The sequence below is a fragment of the Coccinella septempunctata genome, chromosome 2, assembly GCF_907165205.1.
Source record: "Coccinella septempunctata chromosome 2, icCocSept1.1, whole genome shotgun sequence".
Lineage (NCBI taxonomy): Eukaryota > Metazoa > Arthropoda > Insecta > Coleoptera > Coccinellidae > Coccinella > Coccinella septempunctata.
The window spans coordinates 51,104,819-51,130,060 of NC_058190.1; the positions used below are offsets into that span (position 1 = coordinate 51,104,819).

Genomic DNA, 25,242 nt, shown 5'->3' on the forward strand with positions numbered 1-25,242 from the left:
GTGAGTCTTCCTTGTACGAATATTTTAACTGTAGATTCTTGAGATCAGAAGAAACTCTTTTATCCCTTACCATTGTTTCCGAATCGACTCGATTTGAAAGATACAGGCTGTTGAAAAACCATTTTCTCACAAACGATTTTATCGAATGAAATGAATATCGGCATATATTTTTCCATTTATTTGATGACTCTCTTTTTTACACAAACTATCACCCAAGTCTTCCAGTTTTTTCATTATGACCATTATGTACCATAAAAATACCAACAATTCAGACAACCCAACTCTTGAAACTAAGTTGGACCTTATCTGATGAATATTTGACGTAAAATAAAAGTATTCTTCATATTTTCTCGTATAATGCGCCGTTTTTGAGTAATTTGATTTTCCAAAATTAAAAAGAATCTGTGAAATTCGAAAATTGGGCACTTTGACAGAACACAACTATGTTTGAAAAATCCACAGATGTGTAGTGTCGCAGATTTAGCTAGTTATACTGAAGGTAATTCTGTGTTCACAGGTGTGGCACAGCTCATTATGAAAACTTAAAATGGCATAATGGTATGAGAAAAAAGTGTTTCTTTCGACCTCAAGAATCTACTGTTGAAATATTTGTACGTGTTAACTATTAACCCAATTTTCAGAAGTTTTTTTGAATTTCTTTCTCGTTTTTTCAAATTTCTACTGAATAACCCCTGCTAGTTATATCTATGGGAGATGATTTCCTAACATAAGGGTCCTGTAGCGTTACTCGAACAACTGAAGAACAGAAGAATCATCACTTGGAAGACTGGATCTGGTCGAAAGACCCTCCCAGTCAAAAGCAAGATTTAGCCTTTACTAATTTGAGTACTGAAGGCATTTCTAACAACGAGGGTGATCCTCCACCAAGACCAGCAGAAGATTTTTGACGATGATGAGATGATATTCCTCCCAGTGCAATTGAAGGACAAGTTATGCACCTATAATTATTTTTTTTCTTCAGTCATCATCAAGTCTTCGAAAAAGTTTAGATGAAAGCTTTATTATTCACTTTTTTTTCTCGTTTTCTGCTCTATTTCTTTGTTTTGGACATTATTTCGAAATGGTAAGAGAGGATAAGGAAATTTTTATATCAATGGAAAAAAAGCCCTTTAGTATTAAAAGCTTACTTTGTAAACAAAATTGTCATCACTACACTACTCACGGGGAGACAGGGTTTTTTACTGAGGTTTTTCCCTAAGGTCTTGTATCATACTCCAAATTAAATGGTACCCCGTTACACCAAAGATGCCAACAATGTAAGTGACGTGGACCCACGTCATAATGCGCATAAAAAATCTAACACGGGATTTTGCGCGGAAGTGTTCAAATTGATCTGACGTGTTGGACGTGCCTTCCCACGTCACGTCAGAGTCGTCAGAACAATTTGGACGCTTCCGCGCAAAGTCCTTCGTTAGATTTTTGAATCATGCGCATTATGACGTGGTCCCACGTCACGTCAGAGTAATCCGAGGCACCTTAACCTTTGCTTAAACTCATACATATGCTATATTGTTTGATAACCAAAAATGTATTGCTTACTTTCAAAAGAATATACATAAATCACCAATATTCTGAGAAAATGATTTTTATATCCTTCTAATCTGAATACTAGGGAGCTCCGTCAAAAATAGCCTACCTTAGAGCCCATAGAATGAGACTCGAGACGAGACCTTATGTGTTATCAGCGGACGAGACGAGATTTCGGTAAAAAGTCCCGAGGGCTTCAATACCCGCCCCTGGTTTCCGTGAAAATCTACGACAATCCCGCAGCGATTCCGGTAATATCAGCATTTCCGGGTATGTCTGTTCGGAACGTGTTACGAAATCAAGTATGATGTAATGAGAACGTGCAATGTTTACAGCGATAGCGGGGGGGCCTCGGAAGCACCGGCTCAATTGCTGCGGCTGAACGTAAACGGAGTGCGAGTCAAGTGTTTATTGGCCTCCAAGGTCCGTTCCGGGGAAGATTCTCGGGCTGGCTGCCTTATCTAACCTAATATTCCATTATCTGCTCGCCATTTCTATATTTTGCGCCTGACATGGCGACCTCCTGGGTATATTTAGCATTTTAACGATCCGGTCTAGTTTACAGTTCACACGTGAACCCGGCTTCTACCCGGTAATTTCGTAGTTAGTTTCGGATTTTGCAGTCGACGCTTAAGCCCCTACAGAACGGGGCTCACGTCCCGCAGGGAAAGTGTTGAGCGGTCCGGGGCACTCGCGATAACGCCGCTCTGGAATTTCGTGTCGGGATCGATTTATTCGAGCAGAAAACCGTTCTCAGAAAATTTCGATTCATCCAGTTCATTTTCCTGTTGTTCCGAAGGCTGCTGAACTGGAAATATCTGCGGAAAAACTTCGTTTGAAAATGAGTGGGAGAGAGAAGAGATACAGGGTGGTCCAACTTCACCACTTTTTTCATCCCCATGACTTCAAACCCCTAACCAGGGTGAGCACAATCCCTTAATTCTGAATGGGGATATACACTGCGCAAAAAAATTAACGCACATTCTGAAAATCCCAATTTTAATGAAAGTTAATTCTACATTGACTTTATAACTTATTTCTTATGTTCTCTTTGGGAGGTTTTGAACGAAACAAGACACATTAAATGGAAGAAAAATGCAGGATTTCACCGAATCTTATGTGAAAGAAGAGAAATGAACAATTTTCAAAATACTGAAATGCTGAGAAGTGATTTAATACTTGGTTTTTCCACCCCTTGCGTTAATTACAGCTCGGCAACGACGGTTCATACTCAAAATGAGTAATCTTAAAATGTTCTGATCTAATCCTTCCCAGATTTCTCCGAGTTGGATTCCTAAGTCATTAAGAGTAGCTGGATGATTTTCTGAACTTCTCAGCCTTCTATTGAGGTTGTCCCAAACCTGCTCAATAGTATTGAGATCTGGACTTCTTGCTGGCCATTCCATTCGAGAGACTTCAACCTCTTCAAGGTACTCCTGAACGATGCGCGCACGAAGGGGTCTGGCATTATCGTCCATAAAAATGAAATTCTCACCAATGTATGGGGCAAATGGCACTACATGCTCTTCAAGAATGTTCCTTATATATTTATAAGCATTCATAGCTTCATTATCAACGACCACTAGGTCTGTGCGAGCAGTCAAAGATTCCACCCCATACCATAATCGATCCTCCCCCGAAACCAGTAGTATTCAGGAAATTGCACTGAGCATATCTTTCATGTGGACGTCTGTATACAAGGGAACGTCCATCACAATGGTATAGGCAGAATCTAGACTCATCTGTGAAGAAAGCTCTTTTCCAATCGGCCTCTTCCCAATGGATATGCTCTCTCGCAAAATCCAAACGCGCCCTTCGATGGGCTGGGGTAAGAGCTGGGCCTCTTGCCGCGACACGAGGCCTTAAATCATATTCTCTGAGGCGATTTCTTATTGTCTGAGTGCTAATTTGCACCTCATGAGTTTGCTCAAGCTGAATTTGAAGGAGGCGAGCAGTTGCAAACCGTTGTCTCAACGAAGAAACTCTCAAGTAACGTTCTTGAATGGCAGTTGTTACCCGTGGTCTACCCTGTCCTGGTCTTCGGACATTCATACCTGTCTCCCTGAATCGCTGCAACATTCTGGACACACTTGTATGGGAAACTCCAAACCTTTCTGCAATTCTTGTGTATGTCCACCTTTCTTCTCGAAAAACTACCGCTTGGGCACATTCCTCTTGGGTCAAATTGCGTGTTTCGCGTTGCATAGCGATCTAGTGTAGAAAATCAAACGAAAGAAAAACTATTGATCACTAGAATTGATCGAGAACAACTGATTTTAGAATGGAGCCAATACATTCAAAATCTGATAATATCATCTTTTTTTATTCCTGCTGGGAAAAAACATCTGTATTGAAGAAAACCGTTGAAAGTGGATAACATATGCATGCATAATTCTGATAAAAATAATTATCATTGAGAACACCTTCAGTTGTAGAATACATTTGAGATTTCCATAACGTGCGTTAATTTTTTTTGCGCAGTGTATAATTTTGAAGATTGTATCGAGTACTTAGTATCTGAACCAAAAATTTCGCTTCAAAATATCCATCGATAATGAACTAACAGCAAAAATGGTCCAAAAGGCAATGTGGAATTTATCTCGAGTATTATTTGTATCCGACACATTTCAAAGGTACAAAAGAGGGTACATGAAGGAGATGTAGCGAGGGACGTGGTTGTTTTAGGTCATGTAGCAAGAATCCGACCATTAGTACTAGGAAATTGTCCTATGTTTCTGGTGTTTCACAATCAACAATCATGAGAATGCTCAAACAACATAAACTATATCCTTATAAGATACGATTGGTTCAAGAACTGAATGAGGATGATCCCAATTCCCGACTCCAGTTCTGTCGAGTGGTCAGTGAATTGATTAGCGGTAATCAAAACTGCATGTTCGATATCTGTTCTCCAGACAAGTGTTCATTTTACCTTAACGGCCTTGTACACCGGCATAACTGTCGGTATTGGTCAGATGAGAATCCAAGATTATTTCGTGAGGTGTATACATAAAGTCGGAAAATAGAGTTTTCGTTGTACCACCCTGTAGGTAGTGGTTGTATCGGTGGGTTCTAGAAGACCTTCTTCAGATCATGATTACCCCACCTTGTCGAGAATTTTGATCGTTGTTTGATAAACACATCTGTATTTTCGTTAGGTTGTTGGATATTCGTTGATTTTGAGGTGTCCTTGTGTTGTTTTGTATTTTTAGTGTCCTTAAGAGAGAGAGAGAGAGATTGGGATCTAAGCCCTAAGCCTTCGATCATTTTGGCCCACAACGCTTAAACCACAGTTGTTCATCACAAATTCACCCACCTCGAGAATCTATTGTGATAGTGAAACACGTGTAGGGGTAAGAACTTTTTACCCTTTCGAAAATAAATTTTCCTTCAATATCAACATCCACATCGGACTTGAAAATCGAAGTCAATGTAGATGCAAACAATATACTACAGATTCGATTCGCCCAGAATGGATATTTTGTCAGAAAGTTATCAGGATGATTTATTCCATTGTTTGAACCCGAATTTGGGTGAAATGGGGCGACTGACGCAGTAAAGACGTCGTAGGGCCAAAGACGCAAGGAAACGTAGAATTGTTCAACTTGTTGCAGCCGAATCCGACCAGATTCGGAGGAAGAAACGCTGTTTATTTTCGGCGTCATATGCGGGTAAAGCCTGGAAAACAAGTCGGAAATATATGTGCTCCCGATGTTAAGCGGATATTTGAACGAAGCATCGAAAGAGAAACAATTCGGAATGGTTATGTAAATAAGAGATTTCGGTATTTTGCATACCTATCCTCATTATTTTATTAGTACATTTTGCTCATTCTAATGGAAATATGGAAATCTGAGAGGAAGGTATGGACTAACATACAAAGTAATAAGACTTGACCTTTAGTGCCTTATTTTGCCATTCAATTCTTCGAAATAAGTAGCAACATTTGAAAATTCTCTTATTTGGATTCTTTGTGCGAATTTGTGGAAAACCACGTCAGCAGTTAGTCTCTCAGCTGACTCTCAGAAGTTCTTGAAGTATTGAAGATTGTACTCCTATAAGTATATCATAGAAAAAACTTGATGCCACACGTCATTGACAGTCTAATGTAGGGGAGAGTTCCTTTGAATTGGACAGCCCATGAACCGGACGCTACAGTTTTCTACTACACACTACACTCGATAGTAATTTAGTATCCTTTACGTAAATCCCATTCTCGCAATATCGATGGAGATCTCTTGGAAAATGGCTGATCCTGTGGCTCGCGCCTTGTTGGGAATATGGGATTTACCTAAAGGATGCTAAATTACTATCGAGTGTAGTAGAAAACTGTAGCGTCCGGTTCATGGGCTGTCCAATTCAAAGGAACTCTCCCCTACATTTGAGAGCTTATGCTCAATTAAAGATATGAATGGAAATACATAGTAGATACCTCTTTTGTCGTGAGAAAACTATAAATGGACAAACATGCAATCTAAAAGTTAGGCGAAGTTTATTTAAGTTAGGTAGGTTAAGGTAAAGTTAGATTAGGTAAGGTTAGATTAGATTGGGTGGGGTTGGCATCGGTTAGGTAAGGTTGGGATAGGTTAGGTTCGGTTAGGTTGGGTTTGGTCAGGTTAGGTACCATTAGGTTAAATATTCATTTTGTTGTGGAAAAACCATGGACGGACATTGAATGTAAATTTTAGTTTAAGTCTGATTGGGCAAAACTTCTAACCATAAAATTAAGCTTAAGAAAAAACGCTGGTAGTAGCTCAAGGAAATGATTCTAATTTTTCTCTGATTTTGAATGATCCGACAACTAATTGTTTTGAATTCTCAATACCGAAAACAGAAAGACTTTTCCGCTTCACAAAAAAAAACAAAAGAATCCTGGATGTCGATTTCATGCACGGAAATTGGTCTCCCATTTTCCAACGGTCCATAATCTTGCGAAGAGCGCTTTCCAGCCAGGAAATAGTGTCGCGTTTCCCGTTTGCCGATTTTCATTTCTCGAAAACAGATGAAAACACATCACACACCGAAGTTCAATTTAACAATTCATTAATTCCGAATGATCTGTTGTTTCTGGATTCATACATCGAAACAATGTTGAATGAGCATTTTTTTCGAATTGCGTCGTTTCACTGACGCGAACCTCCTGAGCGGGACAGAGATATGAGTTATGCGATGGTGGAGGAATATAACAGTTTATTACGCGGGCGTAACATTTATGCGTTTTGGGTAGACATCGCAGAGCAATATTTCCAATCGAAATACAATTTTCATTATGATATCTCCCCGTTAGATTGATGTATCAGGATCGGAAATATGGTTATGAAAAGGATCAGAGTTCTGGTTCTACGAATTTCAACTAATCAGTCATTACTGTCCTCCTGGAACACCGGCTTGGTTCTATCATTACATCATGATTCAATGATGAACTAGACCAATCAAACGACAATTTTCGTCGAGGTACAACGGAGCGGAAGATCCGATCTGTCACTTCCACGCTCCATCAGAGACACACGTGCAGAGGCGTATCATAATAAAATTGAGCATATGGCCTCTTTCCTTCCACGTTGTCCGGACAGGATACTCGGAACTCATCAATATTTCCACTTGATAAAAAGTTGGCTGCTAAAGTTTGCCCCCGATCACGAGCAGGGGGTGTGAGGGCTCAGATATTGCCGTTTTGATAGATGGCCGTTCAGGAAGGACCTTTCCTTAAAGGTCGATACATGCTACGTGAATAATTGTCGCTCTGTTAAGGTTATACCGTTCAGAAATAATTCGGGCATGGAATTTATGGGTTTCACCCCATGCGTGTTCATAGGAAATTGAATTCATGTCGCTGATAAGGAACTTTAGTTGAAAAAAGGGCCAAAATGTCGCTTTCTCTCCTGATATTATTTAACCAAATTCACCGACTATCTATTCTCCTGTCTATTCTAGGACATTACATCGGAAAGCCACCATGTAAAGAGGTAATTTTCAATTGTGGAATTCCAGAGATCGTAAATTGAGAAGCGTTCTTGTTTTCAACATTGAATAATGCAGTCGAAGACATTCCAATTCCCGACTGGAATAGAAATTAATTGTTCTCCCGGTTGTCCGGAACAAAAAAAATTAATTGACATACCATCTGTCGTTTTCATTACTAGTTTTCAAACTAGATCCGTCCGAACAAAGAAAATACGGATCGTCCTGTCGTGACGAGAGCGTGGAATTGAATTTCTGCAAGGGCCGCCCCCATTTTTATGCTGAAGGTGAATTGTCTCTTAATAATTAAACTTCCAGTGAAGTTCGACGCCTCTAATAACTTTCTCAACTTCAGCAGCAGTCGCGATAAACAAAAAACAGGTCGGAAGTCATTCCCGGAAAACTTTGGGCCGGTTCTCCACTAAGGAGGAATAATGGATATAAATAAAACGGTAATTTTCCGGGCTTCTCATGTTGTAGTCAGTGGCGTGAATATCTCTGGGCGGACGTTTTAATCACCGGCGCGATTGGATTAGGAATGCACGAGTTACTGAGTTATTACAGCGATAAAGTGTCTACGTTGATCATGCTCATCGGGTTCTTTATATTTTTCTTGGAGGGATACGAGGCTGAAAAATGTCATTCAGCATTATAAACAGCGGTTCTTGTGCGCAGTGGAAATGGAAATATGTACCTAATATGGGATTAGTCCAACATATTTATCCCATAACTTTTTCCGGTAACTACTCAGCAAACATTTCCGAAGAAAACGATCCTTTACGACATTTTCTTTATGTTTCATCTTCAAGCATTCTCCGAAGCGAATAAAAGTTTACCTCAGGAGTTTCTTCAATATATAACGAGAACGTAATGAAAGAGCTTTTATTGTATCAAGTGACTTAATAAATGCGGGGGAAATTTCCAACAAATCTCATTTTAATGAGAATGATGCCAATCAGAATGATCCATATATATTTGCGTATTCGTTAAATGAAAATTTCTATTCAGAATGACGTAGAAATATGTTTTTTACACTTAGGGCAATGAAAGGACACTCAATCCCTGTTTTGATGAACTAAAGGTATAAAAAAATAAGAGAATGTTGATTGCAGCTGTGAAATATGTCATTCAACCGAACCATTATGGTACTAATAATTTCAAATCAAAAGGAGAATGTATGCTTCTTATAGCGAGTCTTCATTATACATTATTGAAACGCTGTAGTGGGCGTCACTTGTGGAAATTCTATGATATTAGCTTCGAAACCCTTTAATGAGGAACAGCGCAGAATAATTTAAGGCCAACTGCTATGTAACGATTACTTACAAAAACCCTGTATAATTTGAAAACGATGTATGTTAAAATGTGCAAGTCTGAAAAGGCATAATATTATCTTCAATTCGATTCTACGCTAATTATTCTCAAAATGAGAGATTTACCGCATTGATAATGTAAATGGAATTAATATGGTATGAATTTGAATCATCCCACCATTTTATTTAATCTGGATTCGGTACAGTAAAATGGAAATTTCTACTAAAATACATAAAATGAATAAGCGCATTCGCCAATTTGCAATTCAATCAATAAGGTTACGCGATTTATCACAAATCATCCAATGGGGTATTTTCCTAAATTTCAAAATATATGTCATTGAAATCCTTATAACTCAAATATATCGAAATATATTTTTTTAGAATTTTAACATATTGCGTTTTGTCTGTATTCACTCACGAAAATTCGGATTTCAGAAGTGCTCTCTTATGAACATTCTACGTCATTTTCACAATCCGGCAACGCCCGTCGAATCAATAAAGGTCATGAATGTTTTATGATCATCATAGACTAATAAATATCAAGTTTGGTGATCACATTTGACAAGGAAAACAAACAGTGCATAGAAATATCAAACAATGACACAAAATATCATCGTTTTTAAGCATAGACATATAGACATATAGTCTCTATGTCTATGTTTTTAAGAATATATAGACACAGATAACAGAAACAATTTTTTGAAATGTGTGCATATAGGATTCTACATCTTCTTGATCTGTTCCACTGTTGTCTAATTAACAAAAATTACTTGACTTTAATAAAGGCATTCTACGTCACAAGCTTTTACATATTCGAAGTTTCGAATTGTATATTTCTGAAATTTCTGAATTTTGAAGCGAATCTTTTACGTGTTGGATAACTAATAGAAAAGGGTTTCCATAAATGATTTTAAATTCGATTTTGGAGTTTTAGGAAACTTACCCATTTTCTTCCACTGGCATTCATTTCCTAAATTTCGATAGAGTTGCACTTGAAGTCAAATCAGAGAAGCTTTCAAATAATAAATATCATCGATTTTCTCTCCGTCACTGAAAAATTAGGTTTTTTTCAACTTCCTTAGAATCATTAGGGTAAAATGTTCTGATTGAAATTATGTGAAAATCGTTAACTCTCACGAAAATTTGAATTCCAGTCCCTTCAAAAAGCGTGTCAGAGATGATACGAATTTTCTTAGTGCTATGAATATTCTGTTCTCGGGTTTATTCAATACAGGTATCTTCCAAATGGATTTCTGTTGAATTATCATGCTGCCTACGAATGGTATAAATTTCGACCAACCATCTGACCGCTAACCAATATGAAACGAAAAACACGAAATGAATTTTCGCTCTTTCAGGAAGAATTCCGGCTAGGCTCACTTCAACTTACCAAAAATATTCCTGATTAAATTCTCATCTCGAAATGAAAACCATTTCTTCATTCCAACATCCACGGTTCACCGAGCTGTAATGTGAACTGCGGCCCTCAATCAAGAAGGCGAACGATCTCGAAACCAAATTAAATGCAAATCACTACGCCACTGCTCTGCAGCAACGTTGCGGCGTGACGATGAAGCCTCCAACTTTCTTATTCCCCCAGATATATAATATTCCCGGGAATGTTAGGACCACATGCGCCAATCCTCGAAATTAATTAAGTCGTTTATACCACGAAAAAGTCCCAGTAAGTGTACTCCCTTATCGTTAATGATTGAAAATGCCGCGGAAGTTTTTCCCGACCGGCCGGGAAAACGACAAACCGTTAGATCTCGCCGCCAACTCGATGAATAAAAGAGGAATGAAGCTGTTGTTATACTAACTCCGCGCATAAAACTGATACTGTTGGGAAATTAACTTTGCTCTGGTTCCGGAGGATGAATCAAAAGTGGCGTTTTAATAATTCACGGATCTGGCTCGGGTTATTTCTATGGCTCTCATCGATATTTCCCCATTCCGGTGCTCATTTTTTGGAACATTATTTCCTTTCATGCTGCCTACATTGCTCCATTCAAAAAGGGATCCTACATCGTGAATATCAATGAGTTGTGTCTGGAGTCATATGAAGATATCATTGAAATTTTCCCCATCCCAAATCAAAATTCAAATCTACTTGCAACTACCCTGCTAACCTAAAGTGGCAACTCTACAATTGAAACAAGAATGACACACCTTGGAACGCATTCAAAGTTCCATTATTTAAAAAACTAGATGAGCTAGATACATTCGGTAAAAAGGGTTATGTGAAGCAACACAAATCAAATCCCATTGACCCATTTTGTGGTTTGATATTTCTGAGATCTACCACAGTTGGAATATGTCGAACGAAACTCTTGAAAAACAAAGGAAAATTCGAAACACAGAACGTTGAATAGTAATACAACTTGTACCTTGATTATTCAGAAACTTTTTACGCCGACAATTTGTCACAATAAACGACAGAGTCAGTCGGGAAGTAAGGGTTGGAAATTAATGTAATGCAACGCCACAGGTGTCCTTTTGACGGTAATTATCGAAGTCCCATATGTACAGTGAAAATAATCAGTGATTATGTAAATACAGAATGAAATATTGTGATAACGATAGTTACTAATTGAAGAACATCATTCATTGGTGTCAGTTCACTTTTACGTTGTTCAATATTGTCCATTGTAGCGTGAATTGCCATGTGGAATGGAGATGTGATATTTGAATGTAGTTCATTCGTTGACGCTGATTTCTAATTCAATAATTCACATAATTTAATCTTCAATTCGGTTAGATGCTACGTATGCCCAAAATGAGGGATTTACCTCATTGAAAATGTAAATGAAATTATTTCGGTTTGAATTTTTGAATCCTTTTTTCTGAACTCATCCAACCATTTTATTTAGTGGGGATTCAGAACAGTAAATTGGAAATTTCGACTACATATTACGAATCAGCGCATTCGGCAATTTGCAATTCAATCAAAAACGCTATTTATCACAAATCATCCAATTTTCTCTAACAAGCATTTCTTTCGTAAAGTTCGATACATGATTATGGATGCATACATTCATCATGTTTGGAGAGTTCGCACTCGATGTCAACCCAGGGAAGCTTTCAAATTGAAGCAAAAATAATTTGATTCGAAAAATGATCGATTGAAATACACCTTCAACATTTTATCAGTGAAAAGACGTACCTGTATATTGGAAAACCAGATCCTTGGACGAACCAAAATACCATATAGACCTTATCATGTCCTGGAGGGTTAACGTCACAGTCCAATTCAATACTCTTTCCCTCCACTGCCTGTTTATGTTCCATTACTCCAGCTGTAAAAAATTTAACGTTATTCCACAAATGTTGATAGTTTTCTGTGGGGTTAACGAGAGAGGATATAACTTGGAACAGTAAAAGTTTGGCATGTAAAGAAAGAATATGGGAGATATTCGCAAGTTATATAACAGAACTTGGAAAATGGCAAAATATCATTTTCATCATATTTTGTATAGATTATTCTTTGATTAAAAGGGTGATATGAACGGATTTAATTGTTACGTAAAACAATACAAGTCACTTGACATTAATTGTGGGAGATAGAAGTCACAATTTTTAACGTCAAGAGATGGAATGGATTATTTTACGCAAATACACTGAGAAAAAATTACTAATTCTTGTTCTTCTCATTATTATAACTTCAAACTACGTTCTTGGCCTATCACTTTAACCTTGTTCGAAAATTTTCGCAACTTTTCATCGCTGTATCTCTTACTGAAGCAGCTTTGGCAAAAATGGTACAAACTATACTTCATTCAAATTTATTTTAGCAGTCGGTTGGCCATGAAATAATTTTCTCAAGTTTTTATAACTAGAACGAAGTTAGGCTGGCACTCATGAAATGTCGTAAATGTCATAACGCCGTTGCCACAACTAATATCAATTTTTATTACGAAAATGCCGAAAGTGATTGAAAAAAGAGACAGGGTTTCAGGAAGTGCTATTTAGAATATTCAGGTCCGCTCATTCAAATAGTTATACCCTGATATTCTAAAATCCACAATACGTCAGACGGTAGCGTACATATTCAATGTAAGAGAATTTATATAATGTTTCATCTGAATCTAAACGACTTATTTCAGTTGGATATTTTCACAATCAGAAAGATTGTGAATGAAGAGGATGACAAAGAATTTACTTCTATTGGGAGACCAAAAAAAGTGGCGGCATTTGGGAATTTTATGTTTGAGTGAATTAATGCGAAAAGTTAACTACAGGATTTTCGATAAATGTCATCGGAGAATGAGTTCCCTAAAATGGATTTTTCTGTTTTTCATTTGACTTGTCCTATGCATTGTAAATGTCTTAAGGTACCAATAAATACCTCATTATTATTATTATATCAATGTATTAAGATGAATAGCCACAAATACGCGCAATGAATAAACAAGCAACAGGTTAAGCTTGTTTATTCATGTGAAATTTTTGTTCAACGGTGAAGTTGCATCTTAACTTGAAACTTCCTTCAATTCCTTTTACTTATATTCATGCGAGATGATTTTTGTTGAAAGAATTTAACATTCTTTAATTATCTGTTAATTCCTTCGGGAGATACCCATTCTCAACCACTGCATCATATGCATTTCATCTTCGGGTTAATATTTTTGAAATCTATTAACAAATGATGTAAGCCAAAGAGGATAACGAACATAAACTCTCCTCAAGCTAGTGCATATTATGATATACTGATCTCTTGCATTTTCCATGCAAATAACTGGATTTGGTATGCCTTCAATCATTTTGTATGACCTTCAATTATGTTCGTCACATATTTTCCGAAGAGATTCGACATTGTGATAAAATACGTAATAACAGAAACTTTCACGTAGAACGGGCAACATAGCGTTGATTTAAAACCCAAAAATGTTTTGACAAGCGTCATAACCCCACATTTTCGTACTATACAGAGTGAAATGTGTCAAATTTCCATGGCCAACCGACTGCTAAAATAAAATTGAATGAAGTATACAAGCAGTAAGAATCCTTTGAACATCTACCGATCATTATGGTTGATTGTTTATGCTTCCCAGAGCCACGAAAGATCCTAGAAGTGAACTGGAAATATCTAAAAAACACGAACGCATCATAAATTCCAACAAAAAAAAAAAACACGACAACGTGCAAGCGTCCTCTCCAAAAACAGGAGCGGTCGCTGAAAAATCTGTCGGACAAAAAAAAAAACGGTCGAATATTTCAGGGCGACATGATAGAATTTTAGCAAAACAATGAAACGTAATCTATCACCTTCCCCTCTTTCCGTCGCCTGTAAATCGAAGGGAAATGCGAGAATGCCAAATGTGATAAGCCATAAAAAGGGGCGACGGAATGCCGGAAAATGCACATAGAAAAAGGAACGCAAGCATAAAATGGTCACGGGAGTATCAGGGGCTGGGAGGCGGCCGATAAATGGCGCGTTTTCATGGGCGTCCTTCGGGGGTCAGAGGGGAAGAGCCTATTTCAGGCTGGTGGATCATTTGAAAGTTTTCAACGGCATTATTCGCCTTGTTGGAGTATAATATGGTTCTTATGCGATTGTGCTTCGGTCTTGGCGCTATCTTTTCATTCAACAAAGATTTTTTCTTGGCGGTTTTATATCAATCATCTCTCGGAGTACCCCGAGGTAGCATTCTGGGTTCTTTGTCTGATACTCTACATGCAGAATGGGCAGTTGGTAAGGAAACATCGACCCTGTAGTAGCCTACTAAGATCAAAAGACACCGAGAATTATCGCAGGTCTAAATGTGATACATATTCTGAAAGAGCAACTCTTTTAGTAATATATCTGAGAATTTCATTCATTTCGGCACAACCGTTCGGTCTTGAGGAAGTTTCAACTGACCCCATCTTTTTGGGAACTTTTCTGAAGTCAACTTTAGAGTAGTTTTTCTTCCAGGAAAATTATCGCGAATCTGAATGTGATACATATTCTGAAAGAGCAACTCTTCTAGTAGGAAATTTGAGAATTTCATCCATTTCGGCACAACCCTTCGGTCTTGAGGAAGTTTCAACTGACCCCATCTTTTTGGGAATTTTTTGATGGTCAACTTTAGAGTAGTTTTTCTTCCAGAAAAATTATTGCAGATTTGAATGTGATACATATTCTGAAAGAGCAACTCTTTTAGGAATATATCTGAGAATTTCATCGATTTCGGCACCACCATCCGGTCTTGAGGAAGTTTCAACTGACCCCATCTTTTTGGGGGTTCTTCTAAAGTCAACTTTAGAGTAGTTTTTCTTCCAGGAAAATTATCGCAAATCTAAATGTGATATATATTCTGAAAGAGCAACTCTTCTAGTAGAAAATCTGAGAATTTCATCCATTTCGGCACAACCGTTCGGTCTTGAGGAAGTTTCAACTGAACCTATCTTTTTGGGAAATTTTCGATGGTCAACTTTAGAGTAGTTTTTGTTCCAGGAAAATTATCGTAGATCTGAAGGTGCTACATATTTTGAAAGAGCAACTCCTTCAGTGAAAAATTTGAAAATTTCGTCCAATTCGGCACAACCGTTCGGTCTTGAGGAAGTTTCAACTGACCCCATCTTTTTTTTTTTTTTTTTTTTTTTTTTTTTTTTTTTTTTCACAAAGGAACACAAACAGGTAATCTAATACCCAAAAACAGTGTTCACAAATCAAAAATACAAAAAAGATTAACAAAAGTGCCCTTATCATATATTAATAATAATAAATTAACAAAAGTGCTCTATTCCTATAATAAAGATAACTGAACAGTAAGAAGAAAAAATAGCAAACAAAGAAACCAAAATAATTTAATAGAGTGATAAGAAATACCTTTTGAGAGAATTTTTTAAGGTTACCTCGCTTTGAAAAAATACATCTATACGATCTTTCAGACTGTTACAGTGATGCAGCATCCTGAAGATAGGGGAATTCATAGCGCTATTTGTGTGCGTTAGGGGTAAATAGAAGGTTTCCGGCCACCTAGATCTTCTGATAGGCGCATGCAAATTAACCATCCCAGTGATGTCCTGAGAGTTCACTCGATTGCCTAACAATTTGCAGATGAAAACAACATCACTTACAACTCTTCGATCTTTGAGGCTTATCATATTGAAGTACTTCAACCTAATGGAGTAGTTACTTGGATCTCCCCGCGTTAGTCTCAAGTTGAATCTGTACCCCAAAGTGCGGAGAAACTTCCGTTGAATTTTTTCGAGACGGTTTATATATATGTCATATTTGGGATTCCATATACAAGATGCAAAATTTAGTTTACTGAACACGTAACTATAGTAGAGGATGACTGCGGTTTTTCGATCGGAAAACCATCGACTCTGTCTCAGTATAAATCCTAATGTTGCATTACACGACGAGGTGACATGGTCGATATGTAAATCAAATTTTACTTTGGAATCAAATACAATTCCTAGATCTTTTACATGAGTTGAACGACAGAGTATTGTATCGTGCATTGCATAGGGATAGAGGATTTTATTTTTATTTCTTGTAAACGAAACCACATGACATTTAGTGAGGTTTAGGATGAGACCGCTCTTCTCACAAAATTCCTCAAACTGACGTAGTTCATTTTGAAGGGTTACACAATCATTGAGTTAATCTTTTTGGGAATTTTTCGATGGTCAACTTTAGAATAGTTTTTCTCCCAGAAAAATTATCGCAGATTTAAATGTGATACATATTCTGAAAGAGCAACTCTTTTAGTAATATATCTGAGAATTTCATCCATTTCGGCATAACCATTCGGTCTTGAGGAAGTTTCAACTGACCCCATCTTTTTTGGAGTTTTTCTAAAGTCAACTTTAGAGTAGTTTTTCTTCAAGGAAAATTATCGCAAATCTAAATGTGATACATGTTCTGAAAGAGCAACTCTTCTAGTAGAAAATCTGAGAATTTCATCCATTTCGGCATAACCGTTCGGTCTTGAGAAAGTTTCAACTGACCCCATCTTTTTGGGAACTTTTCGATGGTCAACTTTAGAGTCGTTTTTCTTCCCGGAAAATTATCGCAAATTTAAATGTGATAAATATTCTGAAAGAGCAACTATTTTAGTAAAAAATCTGAGAATTTCATCCATTTCAGCACAACCGTTCGGTCTTGAGGAAGTTTCAACTGACCCCATCTTTTTGAGAATCTTTTGATGGTCAACTTGCGAGTAGTTTTTCATCCAGGAAAATTATCGTAGATCTAAGAGCAATTCTTCTAGTAATGAATCTGAGAATTTCATTGCAACAACTCTTTTTCGGCCATAGAAATAACGATTTCGGGAATTTCAATAAATATTAAACTCAGATTCATACCTTCTCAAGTTTTTGCGCATATCGTTTTCATTTCAAACTGAGTAGAACCGAGTGACCGCCACGTGCTGAAAATTTTTTCCTCCCCCCTCCCCCATTTTCCGACGTCTGTAAATCGAAGCGAAATGCGAGAATGCCAAATGTGATAAGCCATAAAAAGAGGCCGAGGAACGCCGGAAAATGCGCATAGAAAAAGGAACGCAAACATAAAATGGCCACGGGAATATCAGGGACTAGGAGGCGACCGCAAAATTGCGTATTTTTACAACTGAGGTCTCGTTTGACGTTACGTTCCGGGATATCCCGACGTTTTTTATATGCAGGCCTCCCTTATTGAATTCTCGCGAAGACTGCCGGGTCAGGAGGGGAATTTGCATCACTACTCTCGGCATGTTTATTCCCTGGCTGCGTTCCCGGGAAGGACCGCGACGGCAGTGTTGATGCAACGGTTTGTTGGGTCTGATTGGAATTCGAGGATTGCTACTCCAGAAATAAACAAGGGGGTTGTTTTGCTGACTGCCTCTCGGGGCAAGAAAATCTCTTTGTTTTTAGGGGATGCCTTCGCTCGGTTCGGAAGAAAGGGGGTTAATGTCCTCTATGGCGATGGTGGCTTACGAATTCCAATTTAATTTAGTCAGAGTGTTAGGCGGAGATCCTTAACTTTGACCTAAGTGCTAGACATCTTCCGGAAAGGAATGGGCAATAAATTTTCTTTGGGCGAACATTTACTTTTTTCAAATGGGTAATCAGATTACAGCTGATTTCGTTTTTTTGAACACTCTGGTTTTGATGGCAACGAATTATCAAATGCTGTGGCCAACAAAGGAGCGATCAAAATGCCCATTGTTTTTTTCCATACACCAAATTAGCGACAGAATTTATAAAAACTAGTTTATGATTTCTGAGAGCTGCATTACTGGACGCTGCTGACTCCAAGCAAACCTTCACAATCTGAGTATTGTTGGTGAGCCTAGACTTTGCTCTAATAAAACATTTTATCACTCTATATTCTCCAGATATTGCCTCTGCTGGTTACTGGTTGTTCTGATGTATGCAGCAAGATTTGGTAGGTCACCAGCTTACTTCTAAAATTGGCTGCCAACTTGAATCTCTTCAAATGACGAGGCATTTTTTTGAGATGGAACTCGAAAATTGCGTGAGAGGTGAAGAAAACTTGTAATTAGCCATGGAGGATACTTTGAACTATTCTTTGTGACTGCTTCGCGACAGACAGTACAGAATTGATTCAAGATTACCCTAGTGGATTCAAGATTGTGTTCGCACTTCCGCATAATCTTTTGGGACCAGAGAATGAAATTTAACTTACTGAGTTTCTTCTTTGTAAGCTACCTGTTTGGACAGCAGTGCGGCTAGTAGGACCAGTACTTAAAATTTTGTCATATTCGTAAAAATACTGTATCTGTATCAACAAAATGATATTGTATGTTAACCAATTCATTAAGAGAAGAGAAATTTCAATGCCTCTATATAATACAACCTATCCTGAGGTAAGTATTGAACACCTTGATGAACATGTTACATAACGTCACTAAAAACAGTATCCTCACAAAAAATTATTAATTTCATAGCAACTGACCGAGCATACTTAATACAAACAATGTTTCACTTAGTGGGACATAGACGACCTATTATTCTTCCATATGGTTTAATGGCTCATGCCTACTCTATGTGTTTGACAAACTCTAAACATATAAAATGCAATTATTGTGGTAAAAGCCTGGGTTTTGTGAGTTTTTCGTAATTGCTACTAGCATTCGTATCACGTGAATCAATAACGATATTGTGAAATGAAACGTTATTCATATAAAATCATTCATACATATAGTAAGAAAACGGAACACCCAATATTCGAAAGAGTTTTCAAGGAATGTGTTTATTCAAGTCAGGATAACAAACACTTACTTTCTCCATCAAATCTACAGAGTGTTTATTGTGTTTTCTAGCCACAATCCTCACTTGATCGTTGTACAATAGTTTGGGAGTTGCTGTAATTTGTTAACCATGTAGAGAGTGAGAGACGAGAAAAAACACACGTCTAGGATATTATGGGAACCCTTCCTTAACACATTCTAGCTTTCTACCTAACCCTAAGACATGTGTGGATGTTCACATGTCATTTTATATGCATTAAATACTCATTAAACCGTGACCCACATTCTTGACGTCTTGGAATTCTTCAAACACTCATTGGCCAGTAACAAAGCGACGGTCTCAAGTGTGGAGACAAGATTCGTTTTGTCTTACAGTGAGAATATAACAAAAAGGGAGTTTTAACATCAGCCCACAAGAATCGGCGACCTCAACAAACAGTCCCAGCAATAATTGCTCCAACTCAGCGTGGTATCTAGAGTGGAATTAATTGACATCTGCAGACAAAAGATCGAAAACCACATCAATGTATAACATGCTACAACGACAAAGTTCGTGAAATTAAGGTTCATTTTCAATTACGACGGGGTCTCCTTGACAAGAACACTACTTTGAACTCTTCGGGGATATTATGAGAATGCTTTTCATGTTCCTCAGATTGGATGTTAAGTTTTAATTGAGGTGGGTTGGCTCTCTTCATTTCTCCACAAATGTCCGCTTCTCCTTCTCCCCTCAACTCCCTTAGAGATCGATGCCTGAGGTGTATAGAAGTGAATTTTCGATTCAAAATGGTTTTCTGTTTCGATAATGATTGTGAGTAAGTCGTTAATGTTTATGGTCATGAACTTGTTGGCTTTCAAAAATGAATTGACATAAGATTATAGGTCTTATAGTTACCCGAAAATACTACGATGGATCAACGTCATGATTATGAGACCAGCAATCACTTATGGGGCATGCCAAGGCAAGTCAAAACAGCAAGGGAAAAACCTTCGATAGAATACTAAGGCTTCTTTTCGTTACTTGATTTCCTACAGGGCATCATCGCTCAGGAAGCATTTAATGAGAATGTGTTAAAAAACTTCAATGCCTTCGAGCCTTTGAAGCAAAATAATATATCTATTTACTTCGGGTTGCATTTCCTGTCATTAAACAGCCTCCATCTCTCAGTATCTTTCAAGCACCAACCGTTTCACATCCTCATATCAATACCGCGAATTGTTCGGTCTCTCTGTGGACGGAAAAAAAAATAAAGGGACGCCAGACGGACGACAAACAAAAGCGCGTCCTCCCGACAACACGAATAAAACCGCGGGCGAACGTAGTCCGTCGCCACAGCGGCCTAATCATCGGAAACGCAGAACGGCCGAACAAAAGAAGGAAAAATGGCCGTTTGTGATTTATCGAGAGTGCATATTAATGGTTTCGATGACCGAAATTGATTCGAGCTCGAGCGGGAGCAACCGTTGACGTAAGCCATAGACTGGTCTGTAGGGGTGGCGAAAATATGACGATATATCTGCCATCAATTTTTTTCGTACTGTTCTTGTTACTTTCAGAGCTGAAGCTGTCACGAGCTGAGCTTCGGGTGATGATGGGTCTGCTGGCTGGGCACTATTGGTACAAATATCATTTGTACCGTGTGGGAGAGTCAGCAGATGAGATTTGTGGATCAGAAGCAGAAGCAGCTTAACACATGGTATGCAAGTGTCCAGAGCTGGCTGGCCTAAGAACCATTCATCTGTGGAAACCGGTCCTGCATACTCACGAGGTAACTGCCAGGGCTGGATGTTGCCGGTTTTATCAACACCATTGACAACTTTCTTTGGTTTCTATGAATGAGTAGGGTAGAGAACAGAAGATCTACATGGTCGCAGTTCCCGGAAGCCACAACGACCCCAGTTCAAATAACACTATTCAACAAGGGTTCTCCCACCTAAGAGATTTATATTTTTTTTGTTAGGTATTCCTCACCTTATTACAAAAATAATAGTACTTACGTTTGTTTAGCTCCCGTTATCAAAATAAAAGACATGCGTGAATTGTCCATGTTCGCACTTCTGTACCCTACGATACTTTATAAAATAAACAAACTATTGAAACAAGTTCAGTTTCTGGCAGCATTGAATGACTTTGAAAAAGAAGCCTGGTTTTCCTTTGTAGAAGTGACCAAAAATTTTCTTGGCAATCACAAATCTCCGCAATATGTAAATATCGTCAGAACGATGTTACAGGCTCATCAAAAAATGGGATGCAACATGTCCCACCTAAGAGATTTATATTTTTTTTGTTAGGTATTCCTCACCTTATTACAAAAATAATAGTACTTACGTTTGTTTAGCTCCCGTTATCAAAATAAAAGACATGCGTGAATTGTCCATGTTCGCACTTCTGTACTGTTCTATACTTTATAAAATAAACAAACTCTTGAAACAAGTTCGGTTTCTGGCAGCATTGAATGACTTTAAAAAAGAAGCCTGGTTGTCCTTTGTAGAAGTGACCAAAAATTTTCTTGGCAATCACAAATCTCCGCAATATGTAAATATCGTCAAAACGATGTTACAGGCTCATCAAAAAATGGGATGCAACATGTCCTTAAAGCCCGTTTGCAACAGCCGAGAATTCTCTGGAGAATTCTCTACAAAATTCTCGCAAGAAAACGGCAGAGATTATTTTGTATGCAACTGAACAGAGAATTCTACCGAAAGTGCGTATGCAACGGTATATAATTCACGGCGCATGAATTTTCGAGCAAATTCTCTAGAGAATTCTCGGCTGTTGCAAACGGGCTTAAAAATACACTTTTTGCAATCACATATTAATTTCTTTCCCCAAATTTGGGAGCCGTAAGTGACGAGCATGGAGAGCGATTCCATCAAGACATCACGTCATTCGAAAAACGCTACCAAGGCAAACGGAAACCCTCTATGCTTGCTGATTATTGTTGGTCCATCGTTAGAGAAATACTGGAGTCGTCCTACAGCAGAAAAGACAAAAGATCTAAGCGATCGGAATCTTTTACACCATTGCAAATATTATAATGCATTGTTTTTGTTAAAAATCATGAATATAATTATTAAAAAACAACAAGAGCTAACTTCCACTTTTTATTTATCGTGCGTTTATACCTTGGCTACGAAGATTCAAAATATATATAATTTCCTTAGGTGGGAGAACAAAGCTATAATTTTGTCGATCAGTGTAATCAATAATACTTGCAGTGGTTTTAAATCAAATAATTCCAAGCAAGGACTGAAAAAATTCCAGGTAATACCAGGATATATTGAAAAATTCTTAGAACGAAACAAAATTTCAATGTCAACATATTTTATTACTCAACATATTCTCCTCTCAATTGGCTACATTTATTACAGCGAACCTGCAACGTCTCTAGACCTTTCAAAAAAAATGTTTCTTCTTGCTCTGCAAACCAGACCTCCACAACTTTTATTTCCTCCTCATTGGAAGAAAATTGACGAGCTTTTAAACTTTTTTTCAGTTGAATAAAGAGATGATAGTCGGATGGAGCCAAATCTGGTAAATCAGGGGGATGTTATAGTAATTCAAACCCCAAATCACGGATTTTTTGCATGGCAACATAAGATTTGTGTGCAGGGGCGTTGTCCTGCAAAAACAAAACACTTTTGGATAGCTTTCCGCGTCTTTTCTCTTTAATTTTTTTACGTAGAGTGGTCAGTTATGACGAATAGTAATTTCCGGTTATTGTTGTACCCTTATCCAAAAAATTAATCATAATTACTCCATGGCAATACCAAAAAACTGAAGCAAGAACTTTTCCAGTAGATTTTTGGACACGAAACTTATTAGGTCTTGGAGAACCAGAGTGTCGATTGTTGCTTTGTTTCTGGATCGAAGAAATGTACCCAAGTCTCATCCATAGTGACAATTCGGTTTAAGAAGTCTATATCGTTTTAAAATCGAGCACAGATCGAAAGCGATGCTTCTACCCTTGCACGCTTTTGGTCAACATTCAAACATTTGGGGATCCATTTTCCAGAAATTTTACTCATGTCCAAATTGACGTGAACTATATGATGAACGCATTCGTATGAAATATTCAGTGCTTCAGATATCCGTATTAGCCCAATTCGACGGTCTGATAAAATCATGTCATGAACTGTACCGATATTTTCGGGGACTGACACAGAAACTGGCCTTCCCGATCGGTCATCATCTTCAATGGAAAATTTACCTCTTTTGAAGCTTGCAGTCCAATTTTCCACGGTCGCATACGAAGGACATTGATTACCAAGGGTATAAAGCATATCTTCGTAAATCTGCTTACCTCTCAACCCTTTTAAATACAGGTACTTGATGATGGCTCGATACTTCTTATGAGTTATTGTTCGTTGCTATGGTAACTGGTCTAGGCTAACTAGATATAAATACATCCTCGTATCTTATCTAACATTTTTACGTTCTTCGGAAGTGTTTGAAAGTATAAGCTGGATTGTAGGTAATAAGTAAGCGAAGTTATGCATCGACGAATTAGATATATCGAAAATCTATGACGTTCTCGAAACCACCCACCCCTACGCCTCTCGCCACCGTTGCCTACACGTCGGTTTCCCAGAAAAGTCCAATAAAGGAGAGAAAATGGTCGTTTACGATTTATCGATGCTGCATATTTATGGTTTCGATGGCCGAAATTGATTCCCAATATAGAGGACGCCACCGCCGACATAGGCCAGCCTCCCTGATATGTCATAAATGCATAATGGATTCGGATTATCTGCTCGACTACTGAAATTTAATAGAGGCAGTCGGTCGATTTTACCTTCCATTTGTCCGATCCGATGCCGTTTTCAATAGACGGCGGACGCAACTAGTTCGTCCGAGAAGTTATTGGATTCTGACCAGTTTATAGTTCTCAGTTTCTATGGCCAAAGGTTGAAACTGCAGTTCTCTGTTTTTAACATGAAATTCTCAATGCAAATAACAACTTGATTAAACTGAATACTGATTTATATGATATTCACAGTATACAGGGCGAGACTCGTACAAAAGTTTCAATAGTAGATTCTTGAGGTCAAAAGAAACACCTTTTTCCTATACCTTTTTTTCAAATTTGGCCCTGATAAAAATATGGAGCCATTTAAAGTTTTCATGATTAGCTGTGCCACCCCTGGACAAACAAAACCTTCAGAATAACTAGCTTAATCTATGACACTACACACTTGTGGATCTTTTCAACAGAGTTGTATTCAGCCAAAGTACCCAATTCTTCGAATTGCACAGATACGTTTTAATGTTTGAACGTCAAATTTCTCAAAAACGGCGCATTATACGAGAAAATATGAGGAATACTTTTATTTTACAAAACGTTCAAATATTCATTAGATAACGTCTAACTTAGTGTTAAGAGTTGAGTTCTCTGAAATTTTGATATTTTATGGTACGTAATGGTCATAATGAGAAAACTGAAAAACATGGGTGATATCTTGTGTTCGAAAAAGATTCTATATTCCGAAATTCATTTCATTCGAAGAAACCGTCTGTGAGGTAGAAGTGAAAATTATTTTTTTAATGGTTTTTCAGCAGCCTGTATCTTTTAAACCGAGCCGATTTGGGAAAAATGGTAAAGGAAAAAAGTGTTTCTTTTGACCTCAAGAATCTACTGTTATAATATTCGTACGAGTCAAAGACTCACCCTGTATGTACCTCCAACCACCTGGAGAGAAACACGTGTAGTGGTATGATAACTCATCTTAAGGAGCATCACGTAGATCAGTTTATAGTTCAATACCTGCTTCAATTATTAAATTTCATTTCATTTGGATGAAATGACCAAATTTTCCAAAATTCATTCCTTTCTTCCATTTTGGATAGATCGAATTTCTCAATTATTTTCCGCAGATGGTCCAGATCCAATAGGATTAGCCGAAGGAGCAACATTATGAAATCTTCTAGGGTCATTAATACAAATCAGATCCTCGAAAGGAGGCCCTAACTAACGACGTCAATTATCGAAACTTGAAATGAGTGAGATATAAAGTAAACAAAAGTGTTCATCCCTCTGTTTGACGAAAGGATTGCTATTGCCATCGTCTCCCGAAATTTATCGCCGCCTGAATAATTAAAATGCTGGCCCGAATTCATAACAATCCACGTTCAGACGCTATAGGGAGTTTTGGAGCGGCATCAAAATGACCAGATTTAATGCCGGGTCCCGAGTTATAAATCGGGAAAATTTCTCAGATGAGCGGGAAAA

General features: G+C 37.8%; 1 protein-coding gene across 1 annotated transcript in view; it reads right to left on the reverse strand.

The window, feature by feature from the left end:
- LOC123307370 (neural cell adhesion molecule 2) overlaps positions 1 to 12,122 on the reverse strand; it is a 146,272-nt gene extending 134,150 nt beyond the window's left edge. Inside the window, exon 1 of the mRNA XM_044889654.1 lies at positions 11,989 to 12,122. Coding sequence (XP_044745589.1) covers positions 11,989 to 12,113 — 125 coding nt within the window. The 5' untranslated portion in view covers positions 12,114 to 12,122. The remainder of the gene's footprint in view (positions 1 to 11,988) is intronic.
- Between the last annotated feature and the right edge of the window lie 13,120 nt (positions 12,123 to 25,242).